Genomic DNA, 13,957 nt, shown 5'->3' on the forward strand with positions numbered 1-13,957 from the left:
GATTGAGTGTGAGTACAGGGCAAAGGAAGCCCTCATTTGTTACAGGCTGCTACAAAAAAGAAGCACACAGAAAGAGCATTAGGAGAGGAGAAGAGGACAGTGGAGGCCTTCCTCCGTGGAGAGCCCAGTCCCAGTGGTCCGCTCTGACCCGTGGGGGCCGCCCGCATCCCTCGCAGCCCTCCCCAACTGCACTCGTATCATGACGGCACTTCGAAACGTCTCTCGAGAGGCGTTTTGCGCTGGCCGTCCAGAGCGCCGCACGCTCCGCTAGACACATCGGCTCCGGTAGGCTAAAGTAGGCCAGCGAGGAGGCCACAGCACAGGGGCCGCCTGTTAAAAATTGATAAGGCCGATACACAAGTGCGACGACTTACGGGAAACTGTAGACGGCGATGCAATATTTACATGCGGGAATCGATATGGCGTGGCGTGTTGACAGGGACCTGGAGGGGTGGTCATTCCACTCTGTCACATAAACAACAAGAGTGGTGGTGATGGGGGTCTATGTTTGTAGGAGGTAGAGATAAGAGCGGGAGTCTGTGTGTGTGTGTGTGTGTGTGTGTGTGTGTGTGTGTGTGTGTGTGTGTGTGTGTGTGTGGGTGCGTGTGTGTGCGCGTGCAAGTCATGGGTGATAGAGCCTGGGTGTGTGTGTGTGTTTGTGTGTTTGGGAGGTTAAGAGAGTGTGTGTGTGTGTAGGTGAGGTGAGGGGGGTTAGGCTGTGTTTAGGACGTGACCCAGCGTAGATGACAGGAAGCACCTGTGTGGAACAGATATATTCCTGTGGAGTAACCTCTTCACTACTCTCAGCATGACTCTTCCTCTACACGGCTTCTCAGCCAATCGCCTCCTCTCTCATCGCCTTCCACCCAATCGCCTCAGCCCCCTGTTGTCTCATAGCCAATTGTCTCAGCTCCCCAGGGGCCAATTACAGGCCCCCTGCTCCCCTGTTAAGTCCTGAGGTCTCTCTGTTTCACATTAGCCCAGCAATGGCTGGGCCTGCATTTTTGGGGGGCTAGAGAAAGCAGTGGGACGGGGGTCAGACATGATTTATGTATGAGGCTAGGAAGCCCCGAGCACAGCGGCTAGCAAACCTTCGACCGGAGGAGTTTGGAAACATTTGGAGGAAAAACAGTTCCCATGAACACAGGATTATATTTATAACCTTGCAACATTTCCCTCTGATTTGAAACATGGGAATCTTTTTTCAAAACCAACAATGTCCAACTGAGTATTAGTTGGTGAGTGTGTGCTTTTGGTGTGTGGGTGTGTGTGTGTGTGGGGGGGGGTGGATGTGGGGGGGGCTTACATAAAGCAGTATGTGTTAGGGGGAGCCAAGTACTCAGCCATGCTCCCTCCACCAGACAAGGTGATTTAAAGGCGGTGCAGAGTGTTTTGGCGCTGGGCGAGCAAGGGCCTCTGGCCATCTTGGCACGGCTGCACCCTGCTCTCTCACCCTCCTCAGCCTGGCCTGGCTGTGCAGAATGGAGCCTCTGAAGCGTGATTAAGTTCCCCAGCGTGGGGAAGACCTGGCTGTCACAGCAGCTGTGGCTGTTTCCTTCCCCGGGACAGTCTCTGAGCAGGGTGCGCATCACACAGCCTCCTGACAGAACACTCTGCTACATGGGCAGCTGAGACATGGAACACCTGGACAAACACCGGCACAGATAAGCACTATCATGCAATCCCCTCGCAGTGAAAAGACTTGCCAGGGACGAACAGGCACTGCTAACCAGTAAGGGCTTACAGGGAGAGAGCTGGTTCAAACTGTTTCAGCTTGATCAGCTGATGGCAGAGATAGGCTCACTCTATCAGGCTGCTGAGATTGAGGTTTGGACCTAAGGCTGGGGGCTTGTGTGCTATTGTGTCAGCCAGTACAGTAGAAATACAGTCCTCCCAACACAATGGTCTCTCACAGATCCAGGCTGGACCCAGGCTCTTAAAGAGCTGGAGCCTCTCCAGGGTTTATATCATAAGAGATGAGAAGAGATGACTTTCACTAATAAGACTACCCCCCATCACACTAGCTTACACGCACACACACAGTCAGGGCTCTAACAGTCTTCAGCGACAGACCCTCAGTTCAGAGGAAGCGGCAGGCTTCTGAGAAACACTGGTTCCACTTTGAAGTGCGCACACAGGAAACCGCCAAGCATTTATGTATTAATAACCTGCTTCCTTCCACATCTGCGTGTAAATAATCAAAGACGCACTGCCGATGGATCAACTAAGACAGCAAAGGTTAACAAACATCTGTCTGTAGCAACACAGCTGGATTGAGCTGTTAAACTCGACGTAGCAGTTCCAAACATGCTTCGTAGAGCAGATCATTATCAGCTTAGGTACTGTAATGTGGACAAGCAGCATTCCTCAGCGCAGACGCTGAACTGCGTGGGATCACCTGCACATTCCTCTCAGAGGACTGGACATCACCTCCTCTTTCCGCAAAGACTCAGGTGTGCAGACCTGTAACTCAATATCGCTGAAATCACTGGGCCACAAAGGTCAGCTGATGTAAGAGGGAGGTTCAAAACCAGATGACTACATAATAACAGTCATTTGCAAAGGATAGATGTCTTTAATCAGGCCTGGGAGAGAGAAGGAGAAAGAGGCATAGGGAAGGAGGGAGGGAGTTGGAAACAACGTCAACACTGATGAGCTCCACAACAGCATTCTCCAACTGATTTAGAGCCCGAGGAGAGAAACGGCTCACCGCAACAGCAATCCATCCAGTCCACTTTCCCAAGCAGAAACAGTTTACAGGAGGTATTAGAGTGTGGTGGTGTTAAAAGGGAGACATGGGAGGAGACCTCCCTGCAGGAGAAACTGCAGTCGCTGAGGAGGAGCGGGGATGGAGGGGTGGAGGGAAGGAGGAGAGGAGGAGTGAAGGGTGGAGGGCTGGAAGGGTTGAGGGGTAGAGGAGTGGAGGGCTGGAGATGGAGTGGATACGAAGTTGAGAGGCAGAGGAGAGGTAGAGGACTGGAGGAGTAAAGGACTGCGGCATGGGGGGGGGGGGGGGGGGGGTGGCGTAGGAGAGGAAGACAGGTGGAGGGAGAAAAGGAGGAGTGGAGGGTAGAGGAGATCTTCACAGGAACTCTACAAGAGTGAACAGAGGGCTGTAAAACCTTACCAGCTGCATATTCTGATCCAACCTCTTTCTCCTTCAACACACACCAGCCTGCAAACACACAACAGGCCGCACTCACACACCCACACCCACACACACAGAACAACAGAGCCTACAAACACACACCAGGTTTAGAGCTGGGCCATGCCATGCCTGACCAGGCTGAAGGGCTTCATATCCATTCCTCCCGGATAGAACAGAGAGCTGGAACATTTGCTGGATCACAGCTGCTTAGCAACAACACTGGGAATGGCCCCTCAACATCCTCACACATCAGAAACTGTTCAATAGGAACCAATCTCCCTACTACACTTAAGCGTACCCTTCATGTTATCTCAAAGTTAATGCAGAATGAACAGATACTAAGTGTAATGGTGTGTAGGGTGATGAACCGATGTAATGTGTTGCTATGCAGTTAGGAGTAATGAGGTTTACCCATGGCTGTGACCCACTGCCGTCCATACATCTGTGTGCCCCAGCCTGGCCCTACACCAGCCGTGCAGCCGGGAGAACAGAGATGAGGGCCTGGAAGCACTCCAAAACTGGGCTGGGGCACCCCTAGCTAACCCCACCACCCACACACACAGTGTCAGGGAAGTTCACCACCCCATGCCCCCCACGGTGGCCCCCTAGCCCTTCCTCGTAAATCTAATCACTGCACCCCCATTTCCATACTCCAATCATCTCCTTTATTGCATCACACATCGTTCAGCTGAGCAGGCCAAACAGTGCTCTGCCTTCCTCCTTCCCTCCCTTCCCCCAGTCGCTGTCTGTCGCTCTCTGTCTCTGTCGCTCTCTGTCTCTGTCGCTGTCTGTCGCTCTCTGTCTCTGTCGCTCTCTGTCTCTGTCGCTCTCTGTCTCTGTCGCTCTCTGTCGCTCTCTGTCTCTGTCGCTCTCTGTCTGTGTCGCTCTCTGTCTGTGTCGCTCTCTGTCTGTGTCGCTCTCTGTCTCTGTCGCTCTCTGTCTCTGTCTCTCTCTGTCTCTGTCGCTCTCTGTCTCTGTCGCTCTCTGTCTCTGTCTCTGTCGCTCTCTCTCTCTTTCGCTCTCTCTCTCTGTCGCTCTCTCTGTCGCGCTCTCTCTCTCTCTCTCTCTGTCGCTCTCTCTGTCGCTCTCTCTCTCTCTCTCTGTCGCTCTCTCTCTCTCTGTCGCTCTCTCTCTCTCTGTCGCTCTCTCTCTCTCTGTCGCACGCTCTCTCTCTGACGCTCTCTCTCTCTCTCTGACGCTCTCTCTCTCTCTCTCTCTCTCTGTCGCTCTCTCTCTCTGTCGCTCTCTCTCTCCTTCCACCCAGTCTCTCTTGCTGTTACGCTCTTCCTTTTTCTCTGTGTTAGAGAATGGTTGGCCCCCTCTCTCCTTTCCTTAATGGGCTCTTTTAGTGAGCGTGCTCTGTTTGTGTGTGTTTGTGGGGGGAGAGGGGGGGGGGGGACTGCACACGTTGTTTTAACAGCCCATCAAGCCATCAGCTCTGCCTGAAGGCCACGCTGGCGATCAGACCCCCAAACAAACGCAGCTGCTCAACATCAGCAGAACACCTTCCTAGAAACTCACTGGGTCACAGGTTCAACAACACCATGCATTGGTGACGTCAGTCTACATCAGAGTTAGACAATTCTGGGTAATTCCAGCGGAACCGATGGTTTTGGTTGGAGTCAGGGTGAGGCCAATGCACCAGCAGCTGACATAGACAGAGACGAGGGCATGCGTATGTAGAAACTACTGGTTAGCAGAAGTGTGGTACAAAAGTACCAGACCCACGCAGTACTGAGAACACTGTGGTTTTCCTGTACTCATATTGGAGGCAGGAAACGGCAAAAAGACGCAAAAGTGGTTTACAACCAATTTGACTTGAACTTTCTAGGACCAAATCAGCCAATACTCAACTACAAGGCTAACAAAGCATTTCACTGAGTAGAATTAGTGGTCTTCTTCATATGGGCTTACAGTACTAAAGCTTTGAATAATTCATTTGAGTGAATAACGCAACAGTAGAAGAATAAAAAGCAAAGAGCATAGAGGAATGTAATTGAAAATCCAGCCCAGCTGCATAGCAGAACGAGCGCAGCAATGTGAAGCTTCCACTCATTGTAAAACGCCCAGGGGGCGATCCAAGTGCAATTTAAATGTCTTGAGAAGAACTCCAACAGCACACTGCTGGTGAGGGAGAAGACTATAACTGCAAACTTGGCAAGCTCTCAAGCAGACGAACAGAGCGTATAAATGTTGAGGGTCTGTCAGTGGATTCTGTTCCCCTCAGAGGCATCTCTGAGGCTGGGGCAGGTACAGCTATGGAGGGCCGGAGCGCGGGTCACTCTGGAGCCCATTAGCCGGGTCCAGTTACAGATCTGGCCAATCAGGCTTAGCTATAAGTTGGCTCTGGTCTGAAAATATGGCCTGAAACTTTCCCTGTTTCTTCCATCTAGCTTGTACACAGCAGCGGAGCAGAGGGGGTCCCCCCTCCATCACAAACCCTCCCCCCACCTCACTACAATAAGCTCAACTCTTCCAGCAGTCCTCCAAGCCCCGGCCCACACACAGCTACGAGTAAGTGTCCCTAATGGTCCTGTCTGGACTCCTTATTCCCTGACGACCAGGGTGTAGGAAAGGCTTTGTAGCAATCACAAAGAAACCCTCCAGGGGTGGGCCATGATTCACCCATTAGCCCACTCTCAGCATCTAAAGACCCCAAATAACATCTCTGTTGACCAGTCAGACATGTGTTCATTATAAACAAACCTCTAATTACCAAGTGTAAAGGAGGGGACCCGAAAGTGGAACATCTGTGATGCAGGGATCCAGAGGCCTGCTTTGACTGGGAAGGGAGCAGGCTACATGCCCCAGATCTTCTATCCCTCGGCAGGGACAGGGTAAGTGTGGAAAGGCTGGAGGTCCTCATTAGAACCAAAAGAACCAAAACAAAAGCTCTTTCATCGGCCTCAATGACTCAATCTGCACCTCAGGTCAGGTCAGAGGTCACCCAGGTTGGGGAAAGGGGGTGGGGGAGTTGGTTCTTTAACTTTCTTTAATTCCCACATCCATCTTGCCAGGGATTCCCAGCATACACACACACACACCCAGAAGCACCCTATAACACCAAATACCAATACCTGACATTACGGAGGCTTGAAGTCATTTTTCAAATATTCTGACAAGAACCTGCTTCTACATGACATGAACTATCAACACAAAAGTCTGTAACTCTTCTCTGTATGCAAACTAGCAGCGATTTCTCAACAGAGTTCAGTCCTTCCTTTTTTTTCTCCAGAAAGATGAAGCAATCTTATTTCATCTATCTGACGAGTTGGCTGCAGAGACATGATTTGCTTCATTTTAAAATGTTTCTTTTTCTCTAAGTGCAATCTGTATTGACTGCTTGTACTCTGTGAAAATGTTGACTCATCCAGTAATTATTTTGAGCCTGTACAGTGTCCTTTAAGAGAAAACAACCCTAAGATAAAAGACTGGGTTTGACCAAACTGGCTGATTCATGGCAGCTCAGCTGGTTTTGAACATATCTGCATGGAATCTACAGGATGATAGAACACCCACTCAGATCACCATAAATGTCACAGGAAGAATCATCTACTACGCACTCCAAGCAATCTCTTGAGCTCATGCAGTATTGATGAGTTCTAAGGAAGTGCTAGTTGACTGGTTTCTATGCAGACTAACCAGGAAGCTATCAAAGTTAAATGTGTAGCGCATACAGAGGAGATGGGAGGGCCCCTGAGGAGGAAGCCAGAGAATATATTGTAAGGAAGGGTTTCATTTATTCTACACATCCCCCTAACCGAGCACGACAACAAACTATACCAGGGAGGGCTTAATTATTCATAGATTCGTCCTCGACATGCAACAGAATACTAGAACACTAAACCACCACGCTGGCAGAGTAACTCCTGCCACTGCAGGTTAAGCGGTCAAATTCTCAGTTCAAAGTCCTCTTCACATGCTGACATTGTTCCGGTCAGGAGGCTCATCATTGGATACACACACGCACACATGAGCAGACAAACACGCACAAATACGCACACACTCCTTCACTGTTCAAACAGTGACACAACACAGGACATTGAAGAGAGGACTAGCTTTGCCAGTGGGGCAGGCTGGAACGGAGACTTCACCATGTACCACTAACAAGAGGAACACGGTGGCAGACCATGTCGTCGTTTACAACTGAAAACAATAACATTAGCTGCTGATTGGAAAGAGACACTCCCAGTCTTTAGTGTCCACAGCTGCTGACGGTCTAACCAACAGCACTTCTTACCTAGAGATTGCAAAGAAAACCTGCCAGTGAGTCACTTCTCTGGAATGGACAGAAACAGACACTTCCTGTTAGTTCTTGTAGTGGTTTACAGCAGCTCCGAAGGGTTTTCTACAGCAAAATGATGAGTTCCTTTTTCATTTTTGAAAGCAGTTGAATACATGAATACAACATATAATAGAATACAATCCTGTGATATGTGATCTTCTTTATAAAAAGTGCCCTTTTCTTCCAGCAAAAGTTATAAATATATTTCAATCTGGTTCAAAGCAGCACAGGGAACTTGGCAACTTTTATGTGTAATAAGATTCAGTCCATTGGTGGTCGCATAGTTTGGCTCAGATATGGAATAAAGCAGCCTTGATCAGTATTTTCTTTGGCATTTTCTACTTTCTACCACTTTCATATCACACACAGCACAGACACAAACCTCACATACACACACAGCCCACAAACACACACACCGCCCACACACACAAAGCAACAGCAACAATGCTCCTGTCTGGCTGTACTTACATGTCCGTGGTTGATGAAGCCGTGCTTGGTGGCGATGCGGTCTGCCTCCTCTGGGCCCCCAGCGATGTGGACGGCCCAGGTGTTGGTGTAGACCTTCTGGCCCAGCGCCGACCCCAGCCCAGAGAGCAAAAGCAGCAGGAGGGGCCCCAGCAGCAGCAGCCCCGTCAGGCGGGGGCCCCTGGAGGGGTGTTGAGGGCCCAGAGCCATGGGAGGCCTATTGAAGCAGCAGGGTGTCTCTGAGAGGCCGGGGCTGCCCGCGGGACATGCAGGGGCACTGAGACACGGGGAGGGACGGTCACTGTACACGGGTCACCTGGGAGGCAGTATGGAGGAGAGGGAAAGAAGAGTTTGTCAAGTTATCAAGTGCATTAGAGTACGGCAAAGTATCCGAGACTGAGTCCTGTTCTAGCGTGACTGTAGCAGCGGTAAACAATAGTATGCTCAACCTGATCACCTGCTAGGCTACATCACCTAACTCATAAAAACAGCCCAACAAAAGCAAAGGTGGATGGCAGTGACGCCAGGCTGTCAACAATTACAAGGACACAATACAAGCCCAACAATGGACGACCAATACTGTTATAGAGATGCGAGTCCTGACTTCCTTGTCAACTGATGAATTCATATACAAATGCTTTTTTGAAGTCTTTCAAGCAATCTACTGGTATATGCCAAAGGTTTAACAAATCTATGGGAGTTCAAATATTTATTTCCCTCCGAGCATAAACACAGTACTGCCCTCCTTTGTTCCAGTCTCTGTTCAGACTGGAGGGCAAGTCCCTCACCATGCATTATGTTGAGCTTATGTACAGGATCAAACACTCCCTGCAGTACAGTACCTCTCCTGTTATTACATGTAGGATAAATCAAGTTTTGCAGTCACCCTGGCCTGCACTGACTAAAGACTTCTCTTCTGGAAAACTTGGCCACTCCCTTTGGTGAAAAACATTTAGGTAGGTAGTACCCCAAGACCCAAGTCATTTTTTATGTCAAAAGTCAATTGTCTCTTAGGAATCTGTACTGACAGATGAGGCTTGGAGATACTTTTGTTCTAAGTTTACTGATCTTACCTGTTCTCCAACAATACAAGACTAGAATGCAACAGTACTATCTGCAGTCACTAAAAGGAAAATACATCAATTGGAATCAATGTGAGTTTAACAGCAAGTAAAGCAAGTGTTGTTCAAGGTTTACTATGGGCAGACAAAAATGTTTTCCCTTGAGATCACGTTCGGCTTCTGCAGCCCCCCAAAATGTGAATTACAAGAGTGAGGGAAAAAAGATGATGTTCTTACAGAACCAGAAACTGCGGAAAAAACACTTGGCATTAATATGCAAAATGGTAAAAGTAAAGGATGTACATCCTGGAGGATTCAACCCAATAAAGCTTAAAATAGCAGTTACTAAGTAGCAGGGCAGAGTAAGCTGAGATCTCACAAACACTGATGCATACTGTCTGACCGTCTACATGCTATAACACAGCAGACATCAGTTGACTCACTGTCCAAATCCAATGACTCGGACAGAGCTATGATCGATTCAGGCGACCTATGGGAACAAAGGAATGATTCTAAGAAAATGCCCTACACATCCCCCCAATTCCTAGCATTTCATCAAAAATGTCATTAATACCCAATGCACGAAGCACTGATCAATCAAAAGTTGGCCTTGCCTATATCTGCCAGGTCATCCATTTCAGAAAGAACATTTTTTTAAAGCGATTGAGTAACCGTCACTAAGGAATCCATTGTGAGTATGTTATACCTGTCAAGGGTGTGAGAGGTCTCCATTGCTCTGGGATGTGTGTGCTTCATTGTTAAGCGGATTCAACACACCAGATAAAACAGGTTCACCTATTGTCACAAGTTGTGGCCTTTCCACTTTCGAACCTGTTCGTCTGTCCCTTAATGTTTTGATGTGATGTGCATTGTTAACTGAACACAGAACGGTAAAACAAAAAACACAAAGACAGTCTCATCAGTCAGACAATCAATCGATCAAACATTATTTATATAACGCATTTCATACCAGCAGGAGAACACACAGCGCGCTTCACCGTGGGGAAAGGGGGGGGATGCAAACACTTATGTTTGACACTAATTTTCCCGAGGGAAGCAAAAACTGTTCACCCTTTTGGGCCAATATAGGAGAATTTAGGTATTGGTCTTTCTCATGTATCATCTCTGGCAACAGCAAGAATGGCAGCCTCAAGACAGATAGGCTAAAGATACCCATAGTTTACCAATAACAACAAACATCATCAAAAACATTTGGCCCCATGGTGCCCTGCAATGCACAGGAAGCCCAGAAGGCAGCAGGACAACCAAACGGCTGCCCACGCCCGCCACTCTCCAACTACAGACAACTGATCCAGAGAAGACTTTGCTCTGCCAACTGGAACATTGGGTCTGCCACTACAAAGCAGCAAACGCAGAGATACTCTGTTCTACTGACTCTGCTTCATTATTTACCCCCTCATTTTCAAAGGAGTTTTGGAAAACAATGACTAGACTAACCTCGACAATCATTTGTCAAAACCGAAGACAAACATACAGCGTTCCAGATTAACCATAGGATTAAACAATAAAGCCTAATCTTTAATCTTGTCTGTATTGTCAGTGGGCATGATTCTTTTGGTAATAAAAAACATGTTGTTTTTCAAGATTAGTCACCCAAAAAAAACATTAAATGTAAAAAGCATCCCGTGAGGCAATAACTATGAGAACGGTACACACCACTTGTCATAAGAGCAATCAAACTTTTCCTCATCAGATATAAGGGTTGGCAGCATAATAGACAAACATAAGAGGATAAGAACTAATTTCCTACCTTGGGGCTGAGTGCTGTGGTTTTTCTGTTGCAGAGAGAAGTGAAGCCGATCAAAGGTAGCACACAGGACAGACAGAGGTGTGCACTCTCCCAAACCAGCCTTTAACATGCATGGCTTAAAGAACACCCGCCCCCTTGTGACCTCATCTGGGCGGTAATTTGTTCAGATGGAGTTTAACGTCAGTATAAAAATCATGCACCATGGAATAACTTGAGAGAAACTATTTTACTGCAAGCTAGAGATGACGGGAAGCTGGCCAGATGACTGTCACTGCGGAAGACTGGAACCACAGTACAACACACCATACACCCAATTCACATCTGGCATCAACTACAATATAAAACAGACAATTGATAGAAGACTGACATGAATCCAAAACTTGCTAGGACTCACACATTTCATTACCTTGACTGAAACGATCAAAGACATGAGAAAGGGCAAAAGATATATTTTTTCCATGTGATCATATCATTAAGTGTGTCAATTACAGATGGAAGAACGTTTGCGACAGATCGCTCTGATAACATTAGTAAACCAAGCTTGCTGCCTTAGCCAAGGTTACAAGGTAACTCTCCTCTCCATGGTGCTCAGGCTCTATTGATGTGAGCTTAAGTTCTAGAAAGTGGTAAACAAACACGAACAAGATCCACATTTGTGTATCCTACTTGCATTTACATTTTCATTTGACCAGCAAATGTGGAAAGCCCAAACAGGACGTAACTTACCCATGGGGTTATGGTTGGAAATGTGTAAATAATTAAGTGACAAATTAAAACAACAGAACAATAAAGTGTATCCTTATTCAAGTCCTTTGTTGCTTTTTTAAAACAACCCCGAAACCAGACCAATTGTATCAGTTCACTAGCTCCTATAATTAAATACAGTACGGGTATAGTGTAACTTGGTGTGTAACGCTTTTTTGAGTAAACATTGTGGTATTATTAATAAGTCATGTAATTACATCAACATGGACAACAACATTATGTGAATGAGTAAAGTTTGGTTTAGATCATTTCGCGTTGAATTAAGCTACAAATAAAAGGCCTCCTATTAAATTATTAATGTGTTATCAGCGCTGTAGCTCAAGAGCTAAAGCAAAAAACTTAGTGCAACACGCAAAACTTTTCCAAGGTTTTAGCAATTAATTAAAGAACTATACCCGTGTCATTAAATCGATGGTAGGTGCCAATTATTAGAATAATCATTTAGCGTAAACTATCACGAACTTACCACAAACGTCCTTGACTACCGAATGCAGCTTGGCAAACGTTCCTGGATTGTTCTTGTAATTGTATTTTTGCTGTATCAGTACCGCGCTATCAGCTACAACTAGGCTGCGTATTTCGCCTATGTCAGAGCACGCGCTGCTTCCGTTTCTCCAACGAGCGTCCGATCGAATTCCTCCCGATTACTATGAGCCGGAATATTATAAACTGATCATAATAGCCGTGCTAAACAGACGACGTTCGGTCCTTTATCTACGATTCCCTTCTACTCACGAGGAGACTGACAATCCAGTCAAAGAACGAGGCAAATAACGGTGACAGGCACACATTCCTCCAACTGAACGTACTCCTCGTGCTGATCAAAAGTGAACTAAATGCCAGCCAGACGAAGAACCAAGTAACACAAGTTCACAACTCCCCACGACCACCCTCAACAACACAAAATGTGTAAACTTTCTATTGTGTCAGTAAACGTTTGTAGACTTACCAGTCCTTGTTTACACATTGTCTTGGTCGGGGAGATCGCACGATATTGCATCCAGTCGTATAATGTTCTATGCTGTAGGGACATTACAAACGAAACTGTTAAGACGTTACCATAACCTAAATAATCATGTTTGTGTACCCCCTACAGTACAGCTGAGGGGTCCACTAGCCCCCAGGAAATACGTCATTGAAAAGAAGTGGATGTGCAAAGTGCAAACGATTGGACACGTCACGCCGGCCTACTCCAAGGGGAACGCAGCCTACGCAGGAGTATAGCACCATCTACTGTTATTGATCAGTTCATATCCCATACTTAAAATAATAAGCCTACACAGACATGGTATGGAATGTCTCATGTCAATAACGTGACTTGTAGTTTACAGCGGTAAGGAGGTTCTTAAATGTCGTTCCATAAAAGTGTATGGTTCTGGTTGCCGAGTCACTAGATGTTGATAATATAGATGGAAAAGCAGCTAAAGGACCCCCCCCCCCCCCCCCCCCCCCAAGACAAAATACGTTGTACTTGCGATTTAGCTAAAAGCTGGTTGTCATTAGCTCATATTGATTATCTGTTTTGTAAGCCTCGCTAACTGGTTAATTAGTCTTGCTGTGAAGCTAAAGTTAATAAACCAATTAAAACAAGCTTGTGCTGGTGCCAGTACTGTAGTTACATAGCTAACGCATGTCAAACTTTGAGTTGCATGCCATTTTAGTCCTCCTCGCCGAATTAACTGACGTTCTCTTATGCTCTCATAGTTTAGATTGTATATCTAAAATGGCAAGCAGCTTCCTCAGTCTGTTGTCCTCAAAAGGAAACATAGGGTTGGTCCTTATCCGTGGGGTGATGGACATTAGCAGGGCATTCGCAGAACCGAGAGAGTGCAGAATCTTAAATCCTGTGCCCTACCAGGTCATCCAGTCAGTGTCATCATTAATATTAATTAGAGATGTGCACATCTCCATCACACTTATTTTTTTTCAACAACCAGATATTTTAAAACTCACGCAACCTCAGAAAGAATTGTTGAGGAATTGTACCAGGTGTTGTACATACCAGAAAAGAGTGTGGTTGTATCATGAGTCTCTGGTTTACATATTTAATCTCCTCCCCCTCTCATCATAGTTTACAGCTGCCCTACTTTGCACCTGAATGGAACTGAAATGAAATTGTAACCATAGTAACAGAGTGGTTAACAAACCTCTGCTGTTGAGAGGAGTGACGGAAGCTATGATAAAATCACAGACGTAGTGATGAATGCAGTGTGTCAGTAGAACAGGCAAAGGTGTGGAAGTAAATGGAAGGTTACAGTGTTTTCATGGGGCATTCATAAGTAGTAAGCTACATGACTGACATACTATTAGCCTACAACCTTCAATTTACTCCCACAAAAGGTTCAGTCTAGGACACCAGTGGAACACAGTTGAAAAGGGAATCTTTATTTGTTTAAGTACAAATGTTACAATTTCACAAAGGGGTCAAGGAATGAATAAATACAAATGTTTTGATCTTGGTT

General features: G+C 46.6%; 1 protein-coding gene across 1 annotated transcript in view; it reads right to left on the minus strand.

Moving 5' to 3' along the window:
• The window catches only part of furina (furin (paired basic amino acid cleaving enzyme) a), a 53,814-nt gene extending 42,957 nt beyond the window's left edge, over window positions 1-10,857 (minus strand). The window contains 3 exon segments of the mRNA XM_067248457.1: window positions 7,902-8,173; window positions 8,176-8,214; window positions 10,731-10,857. Coding sequence (XP_067104558.1) covers window positions 7,902-8,173; window positions 8,176-8,214; window positions 10,731-10,839 — 420 coding nt within the window. The 5' untranslated portion in view covers window positions 10,840-10,857.
• Window positions 10,858-13,957: the final 3,100 nt, after the last annotated feature.

The sequence above is a fragment of the Osmerus mordax genome, chromosome 13, assembly GCF_038355195.1.
Source record: "Osmerus mordax isolate fOsmMor3 chromosome 13, fOsmMor3.pri, whole genome shotgun sequence".
Lineage (NCBI taxonomy): Eukaryota > Metazoa > Chordata > Actinopteri > Osmeriformes > Osmeridae > Osmerus > Osmerus mordax.